The sequence below is a fragment of the Daphnia magna genome, linkage group LG6 (assembly GCF_020631705.1).
Source record: "Daphnia magna isolate NIES linkage group LG6, ASM2063170v1.1, whole genome shotgun sequence".
Lineage (NCBI taxonomy): Eukaryota > Metazoa > Arthropoda > Branchiopoda > Diplostraca > Daphniidae > Daphnia > Daphnia magna.
The window spans coordinates 6182405-6201815 of record NC_059187.1 but is presented as its reverse complement, the minus strand read 5'-3'; the positions used below and the strand labels follow the sequence as shown (position 1 = coordinate 6201815).

The 19411-nt window shown below is 40.2% G+C and overlaps 1 protein-coding gene, 1 long non-coding RNA gene and 1 pseudogene across 5 annotated transcripts; 1 reads left to right on the top strand and 2 right to left on the bottom strand.

Annotated features, from left to right (window-relative positions):
- The first annotated feature begins 3137 nt into the window (after positions 1-3137).
- On the top strand, positions 3138-3700 carry LOC123473716. The gene is made up of 2 exons (XM_045174980.1): positions 3138-3524; positions 3588-3700. The coding sequence occupies exons 1-2, from the start codon at positions 3248-3250 to the stop codon at positions 3671-3673; spliced, it is 363 nt and encodes a 120-aa protein (XP_045030915.1). The 5' UTR covers positions 3138-3247; the 3' UTR covers positions 3674-3700.
- On the bottom strand, positions 3649-8508 carry LOC123473717. 4 transcript variants are annotated; one of them, XR_006647981.1, is made up of 7 exons: positions 8249-8508; positions 8113-8177; positions 7977-8041; positions 7821-7918; positions 4729-4781; positions 3906-4628; positions 3649-3840 (listed from the first exon to the last, which is right to left on the bottom strand). It is a non-coding gene; the product is annotated as an uncharacterized LOC123473717 (long non-coding RNA). The 4 variants fall into 4 exon arrangements; XR_006647982.1 differs by having other exon boundaries at positions 3906-4625; XR_006647980.1 differs by having other exon boundaries at positions 3906-4781; positions 8263-8508.
- A 1331-nt stretch (positions 8509-9839) lies between these two features.
- Positions 9840-11898, bottom strand: LOC116924571 (annotated as a pseudogene).
- Between the last annotated feature and the right edge of the window lie 7513 nt (positions 11899-19411).

The following is a 19411-nucleotide window of genomic DNA, read 5'->3' as shown; positions in this document are numbered from 1 at the left end:
GCTGTTTGGGGATCATACATTCCACTCTCTACTACAGCTTTGATAGCAAGAATCCAGATATGTTTAGGAATTTCACCCCTGTTAGTCTTCTTTACATATGTTCTTATTTTATCTGTTATTAGATATGAAAATTTGGATGTAAGGCAAGAGAATTTTAGCATCTAAAAGATTGAAGGACAACATCAACCCCGACTGGACGACTGGCCCCAGCCATAGTGGGTAAAGATTAGTTTGATTTTTAAACAGTTAAAATTTAAAAAAAGGATAAGGGATAATTAATATATAAAACGAAGCTGTATACCTGAGGATTAGAATGACACTGTCTTGGACTTTCCAAGTTAACAATCTATATTAAAAAGCCTGAGAAAACCACGAATTTAACGTTTGCTAAATTCCGACTGAAACCACGTTTTCCTCTGCAGCTTCTTCTGCGTCTTCGTGTAGTAAGTGCCCTTAAAAATTATTAAGTTACTATACCTTTCCTAAGCGTTTGACGGGGTAACACCCACCTAACTCACGCCAACTTTCTCTCTTTTCCCTTTAAGCTGAGGGGTGTTACCTAGATAGGGTGACGCAGATCGCTAACCTGTTTTCTATGATATGAATGGTTATTTTCTCGAATGCCAATCCGATGGATGGGTCCTAATTGGACTCATGAGACGTAGCCTTTATTTAAGATTTCTTGTCATTCAATCGAAACCAGCTGTTATCTGGAATTCTTAATAGCGTTGCCAGCGTTAGTAGCGTTTCTTATCTGCGAGAAAGAGTTCCGAGTGTAAGGCCGATTTTCTGAAATGATTTAAGATGATTAAGGACGACCTCTACCTCCCACGTTTCATAGTACTAAGGTGTAGGTGATTTCGCGTTAAAGGAAGCTATCAGTAGTACAATAATGAAGGGGTGTTTTCTTACTGCATGCCCTTCAATAGGCTAAAGGGTGAGATTGGTGGCGAAATAGGACTAAGCGAGGTAGGACTGGTAGAATTAGGACTACGTTTTAGGACTAAGTAGAAATAGGACTAGTCTAAATAGAACTACGTTTAGCAACTGTTAATTGGTAGTCCTATTTCTCCTTACGAGCAGTCCTATTTCAACCACCCAGTAGTCCTATTTCTACCTGTCCTATTTCAGCAGGCATCAGATCTGGCATCCTTGTCGGATTTACTACAAGTAGAATTAAATCCAGAACCGGCACCATTCATATACTATTGAGCCTATAAAACCATGTTAATAATAGTCTTCTCCTTTAAAACTTTTTAAACATTTTTTTTAATGGAAAGGTAGAATACAATCATATAAATAAAGCCCATTTGTAATAAATATCATTTTGGAATACAACTTAAGGTTAACTTGGAAATAAGCTATTTTGAGGGATTTTTCTCGTGCTTACTCTGGGACTTACCCCCCCCCCTCCAAGCTCGCTCTCCCCTTTCCACATCCGTCTATAGGGCTCTTCAGTGTCTGTTTTATTGAGCCGTTTTATCTGGCAACGCAGCGTGGCGAAACACTTGATATGGAGTAAGAACAAAGGAGTAAGCACGCACTCCTTTGTTTAGTACGTGCTTACTCAAAGGAGTAAGCTCACTCCTTTGTTATTACTCCATGATCTTTGAAAAACTTGTCCGCATCTGCTTCTCCACGCTGCGTTGCCAGATAAAATGTCTAAATAAAACAGACCACGAAGAGCCCTATTGACAAATTATAATGGTTGAATGGAATAATAATCTATAATAAAAATTGGCAAAATTCTAAAATGAACTTTGGAAGTAACGCACCTTTTTAATATTTATTAATAACTAATTTTAATATTTAACTCTTGGCGGCAAACTTTTTCTAGCCATCTATCAGTGTCATCGAGTGGCGAAAAATTATATGCTGCGTAGTTTTCCGGATAAGGTGCGGGATGGGTATTGGAATCTTGGAGTTGATCAGCGCCACCTTTTTAAAGACTTGGGAACTGCGAGGCCAAAGCTTTCCACGAGAGTAATCCATAGTAGAAAACGCCTCGGTGGTTGGAAAATGCCTAAATGGCTGTATCGGTTACATTTACTTTTTGAAATGGTTAATTTGTGTTTTATCGCGGGTAAATTGATCAATGGTGAAAAAATTGTGGTGTTTCCTTTTTCCAGCCACCAAAGAAATTTTTCAAAGAGTGGGAAGACAAAAATCCGAAGAAAGGACTCCAAGGAAGATCTCAAATTCTGCGCGCGTCAGTTTGATGACATCACTAAAGGCAAAATGATAAGTGGTGTATGCTTAAAAGTTGTGGAGATTGAAATTTGGATAGTTTATTACTACATTATCATGCCTTTTTTGCAGTTTGTTGCTTGACATTAACTTTTTCTTTCTTAGACGGACATTCAAGGAATGAAAAACGCCTACCATTGCAAAGTTTGGGAAATAATCAAGGTGAAAGTATTATGTTTGAAGTTGTTGCCTTATTTATTAACAATATTATGTGTTTAGTTGTTCCTGGAAAAAATCATTGAAGGGATGTTGTAAGACTATCCAGTTCATTCATGGCAAACCTGTACAAGCAACAACCAGTGCTGATGAACCATTTGCTCGTGGGTTTTTGAGCTTAAGGAATCCACCAACAGCACACGATGAATCATTGATTTCTGAATCCACAGGTAATGACGTTTTAACACTGAGTCCACCACTCAATCAGGCCAAAATTGGGGGTTTTGGGGGTTTACGATTTTCGGAAAAGGGTGACGAAGGCATCGCAGCCAGTCCCCGTATAAACCATTTTGTGCGGAATTTTGCGGAAAACACAATGGTGAAATCCGCAATGTTGTAGCTAGCATAGTTTTTAAATTATTTAATAAAAACTAAGGGACCCCCCCAGAAATTGTAGTGTTTTTTCTGATGTTTGACATCAGTTTTCGGGCAAACCAGACCTTAAAAAAAAAATCTAATTTTTTAGAATGAAAGATTTTGCCCCCCTCCAGAGACATCTCGCCCCGTTTTTATTTTAAACGGTTATTAGCAGAGATATTGGCAAATGAAAATCTTGAAAATTTTTCTTCATTTTCTGAAGATTTTCGCCATTGACAGACGTCATTTCGCCACGCCATCTAGCGGCCGATTTTGGAAACAGCAAGGGAGATCTTTTCTTCTCGCCATTATTTTTTTCAAACTCCAACTATCGATACCTAACCAAACCCAGCTGTAGTACATCGATACCATTCTTTTCTCAATCATTCCGCGCAGTCACTGTCTAAACAACAACAACAAGGTTGAAATGTCCTCGCAAGAAGATTATTCTGATTTTGAACATGAACCAGAAAATGGGGAAAAGTTAGATGACGAGTGCTGTGAACGTTATGCAGCTGTCATCTGGAGTTCTCCCAAGTTCGTTGAGAACGACTATAACAGTGTTGACATTAGGAAAATTTCGAAAGACATGCTGTTGAATGGAGAGCTCCACGGCCCAATTGTTGTAAAAGTAAACATCAATGTTGGCTGTTTACAAGCAGTGACTACAGAAACATACATTGGAAGAGTATTTGCTACTGGAGGTATGAAATATGCATATGTTATCCCATGTCAATCGTTAACATTTTTATTCTTGTGTCAAATAGATGATAAAAAAATCCTGAAATCCCTTCTTGAGGCAGAAATTAGAAGGATGAAAACACAAGACAAGGCTAACACTGAAATGTATTAGTAACTTAATACACACCAAGAAATGAAATTGTTGTTTTATAATATTTGAATTATCGTCTTTAGTAGTTGCCAAAGTCTGTGACCTTCATTTCCTGAATCGTTTTGAGGGGGCTTGCGTGTCAAGAGGCGACACACTTCACGATATTCAGTAGTAATGCGATGGCGATCCTATTGGAATTTAATGTTTTGAAATTCAGTTCATGTTGTGTTCCATAGCTCAATTTCAGAATTACCTTGTAGTGGGTTTCTTGGCTGACTTGGCAGAGCCGGGCGCATGTGACGGAAGTCAAATGGATAGATTTCTGAGAGGATTTGCTACGGGAGCTTTACTGGAATGTCGTGTACGGATGCCGGATTTCATATTTTCACCTTTCATTCGAACTAATTAAGAAATGCATATTAATGGGACGTAATTGTTTTATGAAATAAGATTTTTCCGGTAATGTAAACTGATCATGTCGAGTTGGTGCTTGAAAGTTTACAAGATCCATGGAAGTTGGTCCCACTGGGACAACCGATAATTTTTCTTTTGGTTTTTTCTTCCGTTTCTTACCCTTACCCTTTCATTTCCTTTGTTTCACGTTACCCATCCTGTGACTTTACACTTGACCAAAAGCTAAGCTAAAGAGGGATGGTAATAAAAACCAAAAGTAAAGTTAGTTGCCAGGCATGCTTATCCAAGTGGAGTAGAGAAATGGCAGGCCTCTCGTGTAAATGTAAATCAGCAGTTTGCGATAGTTGCAATAATTGCAGACGGTGTAATTGTGAGTGTCAAGATGCAGTACAAAGTGATGTGCCGTCTTCAAGTAAACGGCGAAGAAATGAAGTCCAACTGGGGCAGCATAGACAGGTGTGTGAAAATGTGAATACCGGCACAGATTTTTCCAAAAATCCGCGCGGCATGTACACAGCATTAGGTATGGATCCAAATTCTCCAATTATACGGCATTTGCCTGCTAAGGCAAAGCGTTATTGTGTAACCACATGGATGGATAACTCACCACAAGCTAAATCCATGAAAACGAGAGTATTCCAAGTTTACAAAGAAATGTTTACTTTCATTTCCAATATTTTGTGTGGCGAAGCAGCAGAAATTTCCTTGGCGGCAACTGTAAAAGAATTCAGAGAGAAAGGAGTTACAAAAAAGTCAAGTAAATCCGTGTCGCATGTCATGATTAAGACTATGTCATCAGCAGTAAAAAAAAACAGTAGAATTGCGGACAACCAGAGCTTTGCTTTGCTCTTCACTGACACGGGCGGAAGTAAAAAAATGTGTGACAAGAATGGAAATGTGACTATAAGTAAAGACGGATTCCGAAAGGGGAAGTGCGATATGCAAGAACTGTTATCCGGGAAGACACTTACACCCACGCTACGAAGTGTTCGCCGCTTTCGATCTGTCGCTGTTGACTCGGCCATCACTTTCATACTCTCTTCCGAAAATGTTTCCTTCTTTTCATGGGGAACGAAACGTTGGAAAGTAGATGGAGTTGAAAAAATTTTTCCCGCTGTATCTCGAAAAACCACAAGAGCAAACATGTATTGCAAATACATCGCAACGCAAGAAATTACTGAAGTGAACAAGGTTAAACGTTCAAGTTTTTTTATGATCGCAGATACCCTTACTCATTCTGATGCAATATTGAGACGAGCTGTAGATTATGTTACTGGGTTTTTGGTGAATGACAGCTTTGCCATAATAGAGAAGCTCATCACCCATTTCAGTGGTAGCGCTACAGAACGACAGCGTCTTTTGGTTGAAATGGAAGTTTTCAAACGCTACTTGACATATGGCTTCAACAATGGTGTTGTCGAAAAGATACCGTGTACTGCTCATGACATACGTTATGGTCTCGGCGAGGATCGAACGGCACCTGAAAACCTTTGTGATTCTTGTCGTAATCTTTTCTGTTGCTTCCATTACCTAAAAAGAAAAATTGACGGTTCCGGATTTGACGCAGCACAATCAGCTATAAAGGCTTTGATCGGCTGCGAAGAAAAGGCCATGCTTTATATGGGTCATCGAATGCGCGTCACCAACCAGCAAATGTCAATTCAAAAGATTTTTGATCACATGAAAGACGAATGTGTGAATAACGGGAAAAAATTGTGTGTGATCACTCTCGATTACAAAATGAAACTTGATCCACTTTATTTCAGAGAGAAAACCGTGGATCACTACGGGAAGAGAGGCATGAGCTGGCATGGATCGATGGTCCAGTATTACACTATGGAAAACTTTGAAGAGACTTCAGCTCCCTTTCTCAATAAACTGTACCTGGATCACATCGTCGACAACGAAAATAAACAAGACAAACTTGCCGTTATCTCTATTTTGGAGGCCGTAATATTGGCCATCAGAAAACATCTACCAAACATCGATCAAATAATTTTACAGTCCGACAATGCGGGGTGCTACCAGAATACGATGTTGATGTTGCTGATACCATACCTATCCTATGCTCATGGTATAGAAATTTCACGCATTATCCATACGGAAACGCAGGACGGGAAATCGGTTCTCGACGCACATTTCGCTCGTTCTATGCAACGTATAATTTCATGGTGTAAAGAAGGTAATTACGTAATGTGCGGCCTAATTGTGAAACCTACTAATATTATTTTCTCTGAAAGGTCACAATTGCGTCACTCCTGCTCAAGTTGTTGTTGCTCTCAAAGCAAATGGCGGATTGCATAACTGCACCTCCGAATTAGTTACGCTCAACAGAGAAAGGCTGCAAAAAATTGAAGTTGAATTTGCTGCGCTAGATGGGCAACTAAAGAAGTACGTTGGTAGAGCAAACGATGTGCTATTTTGCTTTCAGGATAATGTAACTGGACGTCATATTTCAACCCAAACCATGCCCGAAAACTTTAGCAGCCTTCCTGATTTTTCGTTGCGCGTCTTTCAACACTCGGGTAAAGTTTTCCCAGTCATACTTGGCAACGTCCCTCCCCTTCTTGTCACTCACTCACAAACTTTGTTTTCTTACATAACTGTGCTTCTTAACTACAGATCAAGGACAAGGCAAATTTGTCTGTGTACTTCCATCGGAACGAAGATGCACCACAGTACAGCAAACTGCCTTTGACGAAGACTCAGACGAAGACATAACGCTAGAAGAAGAGGAATCTTTGCCCATCACACAACTAGATGACGCAGAATCAATAAACGACACGGATCAATCTATTTCAGACGTCAGCGATGTTGTAGCTGAAGGAACAGAACTAAATCCCCCAGTTGAACCCGAAAAAGTAGAAGGAAAAGTAACCGGTATAACTGTCTTGACTGACAACGCCCTCACCAAAAGATCAGCGAAATGGAAAAAGAAAACTATTTCATCTGCGGTTACAACTGTCGACTTCCTAAATCGTCATAAAGACATGAAAACTTATGCTATGAAAAGAGCACTACAGTTACAAGATGCTGGTGATATTGTCTTTCGCTCAATATCAGATAACGCGGATGTTTCTACAGATTCCTATCTCCCGACTCAAGAAGATTATCTCGATCCTACATTCCGTTGTGGCTGGGCAAAGAGACCGAAAGTAGGGCAAATGTACGGTACGAAGTACGTGGAAGATTATCGGAGTGACATTAAAAGCCTCTACAATTCCGGAGAAGCCGACAAGAAGAACAAAAAGAGTCCAGCGCAAATGCTTGAAATTTTGGAGTCGCGATATCCGAACAAATTTTGCCTGCCATCTGAAAATGATATTCGCACCGAAATAAACAAACTCCAAACACAAAAAAAATCAGCGACGAGAGATAACCGGCCAAGAGGATCCAAAGATGACGATGAACAAACAAACTTCATTAAAGATCTTGCTCTAAGCAACCCATCCCTGAAACCCACCGCTGCAGTTACAGCCCTGAAAGCTCGATTTGCTGTTGTCACTCTTACGGACGCTCAAATAAAGAGCAAATTTTCCTACTATAAGGCTAAAGCGAATAAAAACACGTGAAACCTACCATTAATTGCAACACTTATTGTCCCTTTCCTAAGAATTACTTTTTATGATCGGATGAGTAGTTGAGACAGACGCGTTAACTTGCCTAATTGCGCAAAGAGTGTGTCTGTGCTGTTTGCAAGACGTTTCAAACAACATGGTAACTATGAAAGATGTAAACCAGGCAACTGGAATACCTGATTGTAATAGTCAGAAGAAATTGCATGGCACTTGCAGAACCTGGGCCATTGCCATCAAAAGAAATCCCAGTGAAGCAGAGAGCTAGTCAACAAACCTAAAGAGATGAAAGTTAGATTCCCGCAACAAGTAAACATGTCTGACACTTATGTTACCAGAGACTCCATACCAGTGACTTCATACCAGTGACGTCTAAAACAAATCCCAGTGAAGCAGAGATCTAGTCAACACACATAGAAAGATAAAAGTTAGATTCACGTAACAAGTAAACATGTCTGACAGTTATGTTACCAGAGACTCCATACCAGTGACTTCATACCAGTGACGTCTAAAACAAATCCCAGCGAAGCAGAGAGCTAGTCAACACACATAGAAAAATAAAAGTTAGATTCACGCAACAAGTAAACATGTCTGACACTTATGTTACCAGAAACTTCATACCAGTGACTTCATACCAGTGACGTCTAAAACAAATCCGTAGTAATGAGACAGACCTAGTCAACATGCAAGATAGGAATTAAGGAATGCCATCATAAAACGTTGAAAACACCAATATGTGCAACAGTAATCGGAATAATCTTCTTGCGAGGACATTTCAACCTTGTTGTTGTTGTTTAGACAGTGACTGCGCGGAATGATTGAGAAAAGAATGGTATCGATGTACTACAGCTGGGTTTGGTTAGGTATCGATAGTTGGAGTTTGAAAAAAAAGTTATGGCGAGAAGAAATGATCTCCCTTGCTGTTTCCAAAATCGGCCGCTAGATGGCGTGGCGAAATGACGTCTGTCAATGGCGAAAATCTTCAGAAAATGAAGAAAAATTTTCAAGATTTTCATTTGCCAATATCTCTGCTAATAACCGTTTAAAATAAAAACGGGGCGAGATGTCTCTGGAGGGGGCAAAATCTTTCATTCTAAAAAATTAGATTTTTTTTTAAAGGTCTGGTTTGCCCGAAAACTGATGTCAAAAATCAGAAAAAACACTACAATTTCTGGGGGGGTCCCTTAGTTTTTATTAAATAATTTAAAAACTATGCTAGCTACAACATTGCGGATTTCACCATTGTGTTTTCCGCAAAATTCCGCACAAAATGGTTTATACGGGGACTGGCTGCGATGCCTTCGTCACCCTTTTCCGAAAATCGTAAACCCCCAAAACCCCCAATTTTGGCCTGATTGAGTGGTGGACTCAGTGTTAACAGCAAATTTTATTTCTTAACTAGGAGACGACAGTACAATTGAAACTTGTACTCCAGTATCTAACAAGGAGATTTATGAACCTGATTTGATTTCTGAATCCGCATATAATTGAGTGGAAATGGCTGAATCCTGTGTTCATTCACAAATACCTGGAACTGATGCTGAAACAACAGTGGAATCCCCAATTGCATTTCCCGGTAATGCGGTTTCATTTTATCATTTTTATACCAATAGTTGACTTACTGAAATTTTGACCTATGGGATACCCTAGAAATTTTGACCTATGGGATACCCTAGAAAGTAAAGAAGTTGCATGCATCAGTTAGTGAACTGTCCCTGATGGCATCTTTTAAAAGTGTCCTTTTAGTGAGTGGAGTGGACTTTTAATGAGTACAAACAGAACATCTTTGGAGTAGTAATACAAAATGTATTAATCAAGTCGACACAAATGGAACAGGAAGAATGTTGAATGTCAATTCAACATTCTTCACAAATCGACATGTTAAAATCATCAACATCATTATTAAAAGGATGATCGGCGACATGTGTGGGAAAAGTAGATTTCAGTTCTTGCACGATTTCCTCCAACAGTTGAATAGTAGATAACTGTGAATGTATAGGAAAGAACTATTTTAGTAAAGGAAATTAGGAGTTTTATTCGATTTTCCGTTACCTCGTGTTCCATGTAGCGCGCCCAGAGCGAAAAGAGGATAGAGTCCTTTTGTTGAACATCTTTCTTCCGATGCTGTTTCAGTTTATCGTGACAAAGTAGTTCAGAAGTAAGTTGTACTTCGTCACAAAGTTTCTCTAACACCATAGTCATTTGTAGAATGGTAAGTTAGGGCCTCCTGCCAACTGAAAATACGGAAAATTAGTATACATTAATTTAGAACACGCAGAACAGAAACACACTTTACATTATTCCACTCGTGGTGTAACCCCTCACAGTCATTGTTAGTGCGCGAAAGTATGTTGAAACACGACCAGTTCTCTGGAGTCCAAAACTTGCCCCTAATGCAATTGCGGTCCATGTAGTCCAAGAGTTCTGCTAGCTAACCCGGCGCCTCGGCTCTCAAAGAGTCAAAAACAGACGCGATCTTTCCGGCTGGAGATAAAAGTAAACAATTTATAATCGATAAAATTTAGATACATATTAAAAATTGTTTTAATAGATAGGCCTACCAGGAAAATAGGCCAAGCAAAGAAGGCGGAACACAAAATCGCGAATTGGATTGGGCCCTTTTTTGTTGTACGCTGCAGAAAGTTTGAGATCACGAATCTTCTTGATGATTGCTTGGCATCAGTGAAAATTGCACCCAAGGTGAGTGCAATTTTCAAAATGTTTTCTAACAGCAACAAAATTTGCCCTTTCAAAATCGTTGACAATCCTCTGGACTCTAGGAAAAGGCATGATTTCATTTAAAAAATTGTAATTAGTGAACGGATTCATTAATGTTTTTTTTAATACCTTTAACTTCTGGAACACAGCTGCGTAATCGATTGCTCTCCTTCTGGTCATGCAGCAAAACAACAATGGAATTTGTTTAAGGTGTCCTTTACGGTTTTTGATGAACCCGTTGATCGATAATAACTGCAAGAAAGAAATTTTTCATTTTTGAAATTAATTTTGATAAAGAATGATAAATTGCAATGTATACTTGTTTGATAGGATCATTGACGAAGTGGAAGGTAGCGTCGATAAACCAGGCCCTGCATTCCTCTAATGGCCTCTTCATAACAGGAGTGAAAAACAGGAGATGTCGGGCACGGTCGGTAGCTGATCCAGCGTAAATAGGTCCCTGATAGAAGTTTTCTGGGAAGAAATCTACCTTCACATCGAAAAACGGTTCGTTTTTCCTCGGGTTCGCAGGCAGAAATTTTGATCTATGGTACCTAGACACAAATATAACACAAATATTCATTTCTTTAATAAAGGTCTCTAAATTTGAATAATAGATGAAATATTAACCTCAAGCGGCGAGTTGCATTGTCAATATGCGGCATATCTCTTCCTTTGATGGACTACCTTTTTTTTACTTCTCCGTAAAGGATCTCTCGGGGAGCAGTGAACTTCTCCTTTGCTGCAACTTGCTTCGCTTCCCTGAAGATAGGTACCTTTTTGAAAGGAGATGATTAAAAATAAATCTTACGACAACAATTACAGGTGTTGCTGCTTTGTTACCCGGATATGATTTCCATGGTCAGGAGCATGGTTATGTTTGGTGTCGGAGTCATGTGGAATTTCAGTAAAGTCTGCCTGATCAAAGTCAACGAGGAAGTCACGACTCTTGTGCTTCTTCTGCCTGACGATGGCTTTACAAACATTTTTAGCTGGACGTGAAGAGCATCGCCAAGTGTATGTCGCGTTGCTCTCGGCCTTCTTTGTGAAGCAGTAGCCTAGAGAAGACAACACTTCATTATTTACTTGTTGAACAACGAAATATTAAATGTTTACCTAATCCGTTTGTAAGCTTTACTTTTCCTTTGTTTGACCCGTCATGGTGCACCTGGAAGTTGGACTCTGTAGGCTCTTCAAATGACGATTCTTCCATTGTAGATTCGACGGGTTCTGCAGGGGCTTCATCTCGATATCCATCACTGTCATACGGTCTTCTCTGAACAGCAACGACTGAAGTTACAGCTTCAAATGGAAGATCACCAATCACCTATGAAGGAATCAATTACGTTAAAATTCCAATAATTAACCGAAGTTAAGATCATAGGTAATTCAGTCAAGATTGCGACTTACGGGTGGATCTTCAAGTGATACAGAAATATTTTGAATTTGTAGGGCGCGTCTCTTTCTGCTTGGTGGAAGAACTGGTGGAATTTCTAGAGAACTAGAAATTGGAGACAAAAGAGAAAGAATAGGAGACATTACTAATAATAGTTGGATAGGTGATGCATTTTGTTGAGGTGTTTGGGGAGATGACGAATGCTGAGGTGATGATTCACGGCAATTAGATGGAGATTTTGGCTTTTCCGGCGCTTTATGAACCTTTCGTCTTTTGCTAACATGTGAAGGATCAAGAATTTCTCGATGCTTCACAGCCCGCTTTGAATGACCAATAATCCAAATAGCTATGCCGATTCCAAGGAGACCTTAGAGACCCTTGGAGTTTTTAAAAAGGTTCATTAAGAGGGAAATATGCTGACAATTGTGCATTCGTTTTCCTTGAGATTGATAAAGAATAGTATTATAATATTATAGAAGCTTCTCACTGCGCAGTTCCGCAGAATCTTTTCACGTCGTATGTGGAACTTTTCGCCATAATAAGGATGAAATAAAGACAGAACACCTACTGAAACTAAGGTAATAAATTAATTTTATATTAAATTTGAGTGTTGGGGTAGTAGATTAACTTAGAATTACTACTAATCGTTCTATAAAACTAATTTTAAAATGTCAGATTTTGAAATAGATTTGAAATTGATCCCAGTGCCCCTGGTGGTGCAAGCACAAATATTAATTTTCTCTGTAAAACATTTGAGTGTAACAGCTTTGGGGTATAGGGAAGCACTTTTTTAGTTCAAATAATTCAAAAACATGCACTATATTCTAATAGAGTAAAGAAAAACGCGTCGTTTGGCATTAAAAAAAAATTTAAGGATGTTTTGAAGTATTTTATTTATATTTTTGGAAACGCCGGTATTAACATGGCGTTTATGGAGAGAAAAGTGGTGTACCTAATCATGTGAACGATACTTTAGCGCCCTGGGTGTAACTCCTACAATTTTTTCATGTTAAGATAACTTTTAGAGCACTTTCTCTTCTGATAGAGGAAAAAGGAAAAAAAAATTAGTCCTTACCAGTAAAAAGATATTTAAGTTTTCCTGAGACCCGTAGCGCCATAAGAATGCACTAAAAAAACGGGGGTGTACCTAATCGTTTGGTGGGTACTGTTTACCTAGCGAGCATAAAACAACACGCACGCAAAATAAATGCCGGGTATTATAAACTGACTTGTGACAGGTACCCTGAAAATAATTAAACAAGTTTGTAAATTGAGGAAACAAGATTCACGAGTTTTAAAGGTTACAAACGGGTATTAACTTCAATGCATAGACGGATAGAAGTAAGAGTCAAACAGCTACTTAGTGATTACTTAATGGGAACTTATTCTGCGGATTGCAGGAGTTACGGTAGCGGGCTCGGCGGGAGAGCAGCAGAGGCCTAAATTGGAACAGGCAGAGCAGATTTGACTGTCCGGGAGTTTGCGGTGGCTTTTTTTTGTGTTTGTCATCATCCCCTTGGGGGACATACGGGACAATGTTAGGGAATAGGCGGACACATTCGAGCTGTATCGAAAGAATTTGGACGAATGTTAAAAATAGACCAGGTAGTTTCAGGCAATTTCCAGCAGACATAAATATATCTACTTTTTGCGACGGCAGGTTAAGGCCGTTTTGGGCGGCTTTTGACATATCGCAAAATTTTCTATTTATAGCGGGCATGTCGAGACTTGTTCTTTCCGCTTGTTATATTTTCTAGAAAGTTTTAGAACTAGGTCAACTAGTGGGTATTAAGTTAAAGAGAGTTTAAGAAATAAGGTCTTAGTGAAATTAAGAAAAAAAGGGAAAGAAGGGGCTTCGCGTGGCATTTCATTACATCGCTCCCCGTCATACAAGATTGCGACCCGCAATCCAAAAGAAAATTCAGGGGCCTGCGGATCAGCTGTTCCTTCGTTGGTAAACCGCCATAGGTGGAGGACGTGGGGGTTTACAACAACATTTCCATATCAAACCACCAAGTCCGAGGGCGTAACAAGCGTGAGCGATAAGTAGTAAGATAGCAATGAGCAGGATGATGAATGAGTAGACTTTAAAATTCTCGAACCATTGGTAAAGGTTCGGAGACCTGCTTTTTCGGTGGTGGATACGACGATAGCCGATGTCTCTGCAATTTGATTGGGACCAGTCATGGAGTTTTCGTTCATGGAGGCTGTGATATCAGCCATGATATCCATCGGGCTAATGAGGACTTCCGTATAAGCGGGATTGGTTTGATGTTGGTATTCAAAGAAATTGACGTCTTGTTATCGGAACAAGTCAGCCAAATCGCTCTCTGGCATGACGACGGATACTTCGACCGGTTGCAACGCGTTATTGCGATAGGCTTGAGGTTTGTCGTTCAAATTCCCGATACCTCCAGCCCAGTAGCATAGCGTGAAAGCAATAAGTTCCAAACCGGACCGGCAAATGGTGAAATTGTTGAACCGTGGCTGGGGTTCACAAGTGGTTTTCTCCGTCGTGAAATTTACTGTTGTATGAGTTCATTGTAGGGCGGAGAAAATGTTTCCGGTTGCGATCAGTTTGATGCATTGCCAAAGACCCAGCTCTGTGGCTGCCTTCCATTCATTATATTGGGCAGTTGACACGGCTTGTTCGTGTTTAGCAAGTCGTTGATCGCCATGCATGCTCTGGATGACGCGAGTGAGTTCATTTTTGTGACAAATTGTGGCGTCCTCTAGATATTTGATTCTTGCGTTTTGTCGGATGTTGATATCTATGGAGTCATTTCTTTTTGAAACAATATCCTTGATGAAAGATGGTACGGTAACTGCGGACAATCCCAATAGGTATTTAATAATGAACATATGGTTGTCTCCGATCACGGTTCAACTGTCTATTTTTTGGTTGCATTTCACGGTTTGACAGCGTTGCGTCAACCGTACGTGGAAGTCCAAATGTTTGGAGTCGTCTTGGAGGATACAAGTCCCGTTCGTTGAAGATTCGTTCCAGATTCTTACGCCTTTCTCTAATTGTCGGATTGCGATATCAGTTGGTTTTCCGTAGGTGTCGATCGAAAATAATGTAAGATGGTTATGGGATAGGGACCCATTGGATCCCATGGCTCTTCCTAGTGGCCTGTTTATCATGTCTCCTTCATCAATTCGGGAAAGGGTGACTTCTTCTAACATGCAGTTGACTGGAACCACCGTGGGGGTTCTTAGCCCATATCCTACGTCCTCCGACTTATGGTTAAATACCCCTTTGTTTTCTGATTTTATCATTTGGCTCTCGTTGCATCGCCTGTACTGTCATATTATATCGCACTCTACTACTGTCGTTTCCATTGCGATGCGTTACGGGACGGTAATAACTTGTCCTACTGTTGTTATCCTGCTGTTTGTATCCGGCTTTATTCCCGACATCCTCAATTGTGGAAGGGAGGGAGGGGGTTGTGGTGGGATTTCGTTTATGGGAGGTTTACACAAAGAAAGGCGACTCGATGTTGCGGGAGCGTGCAGAAGGGTAAGGAGTGGGGCTGGGTGGGTTATAGCATACAAATAGCTGATAGTGTAGCCTATTGAATCGTATGGCTGTTGGAGCCTTATCTGTTTTTATCTGGTGCATCCTATGGTATGAAGGGGTGGGGAACCGTCTACGTGACAGTCGTGTAACGCAGGGTTATTATGGAAATAGGGCATGTTGGTTTTTCGTTGACAGTAGGAGTGGGAAGAGGCAATACAAAGGGAGTGGCAAATGGCTGTATGTATAGAAGGAGTGATAATATCATCGAGGGCGCACCACATTGTTGCTTGGGGCGTTTAGGGTAAAGGCAGAATGAGCAAGGGTGATATAGTAGAAGGAGATGGGGAAGACGGAAGACGAGCTTAGAGTTACCGTATCAACTGTAATTTTATTGCAAGTTGCATCCATTTTTATTGGGCGCATCCTATATCATGGGCGATACGGAATCGTGGGAGTTTGTGCAGCATTAGTAGGGGGTCTCCCGAAAACAACGCTATAGTTATACTTTTACTAGATCGGGTTCCATCAGTTTCTTTTGTAACTATCTATCATGGAATAATTATTTTATTATTTATTTGATTTATTTTTTATTTTATTTTTTTTTATTTATTTTTATTTTGCTTTGTTTGTTTTTATTTTAATTTTTTTATTTGTTCTTTTGTTTTTCTTGCATTGTTTTGTTTGTTTGTTTTTTTAAATATTTGTTTGTTAAGTAGGCAGACAATTGAAGACTCAATCTTTTTTTTTATTGCAAAAAGGAAGGTGATTTGATTTGTTTTGGTGTTGCATAGTTGTATACCAAAGGAACCCGAGTAATAAGGACATTAAAAAAGGGCGGCATGCTTGACGCTCGTTTTCGAAGTCCTTAAATACTCATTTCTCCGCTATTCATCAGTATGTTTTAGAGTTGGTGAACTTTCGTTGGAGGATCTTATTGCAAATTCTCAAATAAATAATGTGTTCGGTTGTAAACGGCTGATTGTCCCATGGGTGTCGTTCACCGTGTAGCACTGAATTTTATTGGCTTCTCTTGACCTCGACTTGTTTATTTATTAGGTTTTAGATTTCGGTGATAAGACGCGTCTTTGGTCTAATTGTCAACCTGGCACGCAGCCGTGGAAGGTTGTCACTTAGAACACATGTTTCAGTGGAAGTGTCACACACGTGTTCGGTACCATGTCGTCAAATGTTTGCACGGTTACACTCGGCGGTGTTGAAGTCGCGCCACTTTGAGATCCACTGCTTTCCCCTTCCATGTCTTCCATAATATTGTTTTGTTCCGTCAGGTCGTGCTCGTAGTCATATTCACTTTTTAGTTGGTCTTCTGTATTACTTTGGTTTGTGATCTGTTTCCGAAATCAGTCTCTTTTTTGGACCGATGATTCCATATCCGGCATCGGTTTGCCCATCCATAATAAAGTCTTGTAAAACAACTTAACTCTGTTACAATGTACTAGTTTGCAGTTGTATGAATTGTCCACTATATCCACTGTGCTGTTTGTCAACACTTGCCTTCACTCAGTACATCTTCCCAATTATAATGTTGGCCGTCGACGAGTTCTTTTCTTAGCTTAGTCGTTAGAGTACAATTAAATCCCCCCCTCTCCCGATTGCTCGCCGGGTTGTATGCTGTAGTGAATCTTTGTTCGATGTTGAGTTGTTTACAGAAAATATTTAAATAACGCGGACGTAAATTTCGGTCCTATATCTGAGACGATGGCTAGTGGGGGGGGCATGGATCAACACCAGGTGTTTATACACGCATTCTGCCGTAGTACGGGCAGTTTGATCGGGTAGGGCAACAGTGATCACGTACTATGTGAAGTTATTGGTGATAACACAAATACAATTGTTTCCATTAGTGGACATGGGTTAGATGGGCCTAAAACGTCTATTCCGATTACTTGAAACGGGAATTTGCGTTTTCGTTCACACGTCCTGGTCGATATTTAATTTTGTAATGCTTACCCAATAGTAAAATAGTCCATCTGTCTAATCTGCCGTGTTTGTCTTTTTCTTCCTCTAACGACTATAAGGTGACGGTGATTGCTGGTGACCCTAAATGGCTTATCCAACAAGTAGGGTCGGAAATGTTTAATGGAAAATACGACGGCTAAGGCTTCCTTTTCTACAGTGGCGTACTTCTGCTCGGCTGGTTTTAAGTAGCGACTTCCGTATGCGATAGTTTTTTTTTACATCGTCTTGTATTTGCGAAAGGACGGAGCTGATCCCAAAATCACAAGTGTCGGTGAAAAGCAAAAATTCAAGATCAAACTTAGGGTACGCAAGTACTGGGGGAGTGATTAGGCAAGTACGGAGTGTTTCGAAACCCTTTTTGTCGTTATCGGTCCAAGCGAAGGGTTTTTCAATGCGTCTTTGTGTGTCTTTACGGTTAAATGTTGTGCAATAGATCCAAAATTTTCGATAAAGCGTCTGTACCCAAATACCCTAAATACCCAGCTAGGCCTAAGAACGAACGTACCTCTTCCACCGATTTTGGAACATCATAATTGGCATTTTTGCCTACATTAGCGGAATCAGGGCCGATGCCATCAGTAGAAAATTATATGCCCAAGATAATTCACTGGTTTTTTCATGAATTTATATTGTTTAATTTTAATTTAAGTCCTGCGCTTTTAGTTAGGAAAAAAACTTCTCGTATGTCCTTCAGATGGCTCTCGAAGGAATAGGAAAAAATTATTACGTCATCTAATTAAACTAAAGCTTTTTTCCCTGCTACATCCCTAAGTATATGGTTCATTAAGCGCTGAAAAGTCACGGGTGCGTTACATAGCCCGAAAGGCCTCCTAACAAATTCATAAAGATTATTTTCTACAATAAAAGCTGTTTTTTTCTTTAAAGGATTCCTCTAGTTCGTTCTGCCAGTATCCTGATGCCAGATCTAAGGTCGTAAAGAACTTTTTTTCATACAGTCTATCGAGGGTGCCATCAATTTTTGGAAGTAGATAAGAGTCTGTTTTTGTTAAATTATTTAATTTCTTATAGTAAATGCAAATAAGCAATTCCCCTGATTTATTTACAACTAAAATTACTGGAGCTGCCCAAGGAGACGTCAAATGTCGTATTACGTTTGCTTGTAGCATTTTTTAAAATCTGTTTTTCTAATTCTTCTCTTTGGCCTTGGCCTGTGCGATAGGGTCGAAGTTGAACAGGTCTTTCACCTTCCGTCCGAGTCTTTTGTCACAAATAAATTAGTACATTCGTTTAGAAGCACAGCTTAAGTTTTTTTATATTGTGGGTCAACATCCACATCTGTTTCGGGAACACACCCTTCAGTAGAAACGGTCTCAGCAGATTGAACCGCTACGGCCAGTCTGGATCCTAACAGTGCTGCGTTAAGCTCCAGTTTCGGCACAGAAATAACCTTCTTTGGTGCAAGCCTGTTGTCCAACGTTCCCTGGCGGACGATTGTTCTACTGTCAGAGTAGACGTTGTGGATGTAGATTACGGCAGCGTAGACTTCCTCCGACGCGTCACAGAAAACGTGAAGTTCAGACAACCCTACATTGGCTCCACCGGAAAAAAAACGTGGCATTTCTAGTGAGTTCAGTTGTTTAAGGGTGACGAACCATTTGTTCCACCATGTCTAATCGTCGTCGGCTACAACATCCATCCAACCTAGACCCTATAGACCTAGTTCTCGTAGGCGGATCATGGCTTTCACAATGAGTGGAGAAGCGATTTACAAAGGGTCAAAAAAGCTGGCTACGTTGCTGACTAAAGCCATTGGAGTAAATGTGGAAATCAGCGACCTTAAACCCGAGTGTATCCAAATTAGTGTTCCAAATGATGCCGAGAAACTTTTCGTCTCCTCTTCCAGCCAACGGGTGCGATAATGGTTAATCCAAAGGAACTTCGGTTGTTATTCCTAACATTAATCACGTAAGTTAGATATCCACCGTCAGCATTGGCTAATGCTGACTTGACAGAGGTGGCTTCACTCAATGCTTCTACGACGGTCGGGGCTGATCTCAAGAAGTCGTCTACGTATATCCGTTCTCGGACGGCGATGGCAATATGTTCCGCTAATCCGGCGTCCTGAACGATTTGGCGAATCGTGTAGATGGCGACAAACTGCGAACAACTCGCTCCGTAGGGTAATCTATCCATCCTGC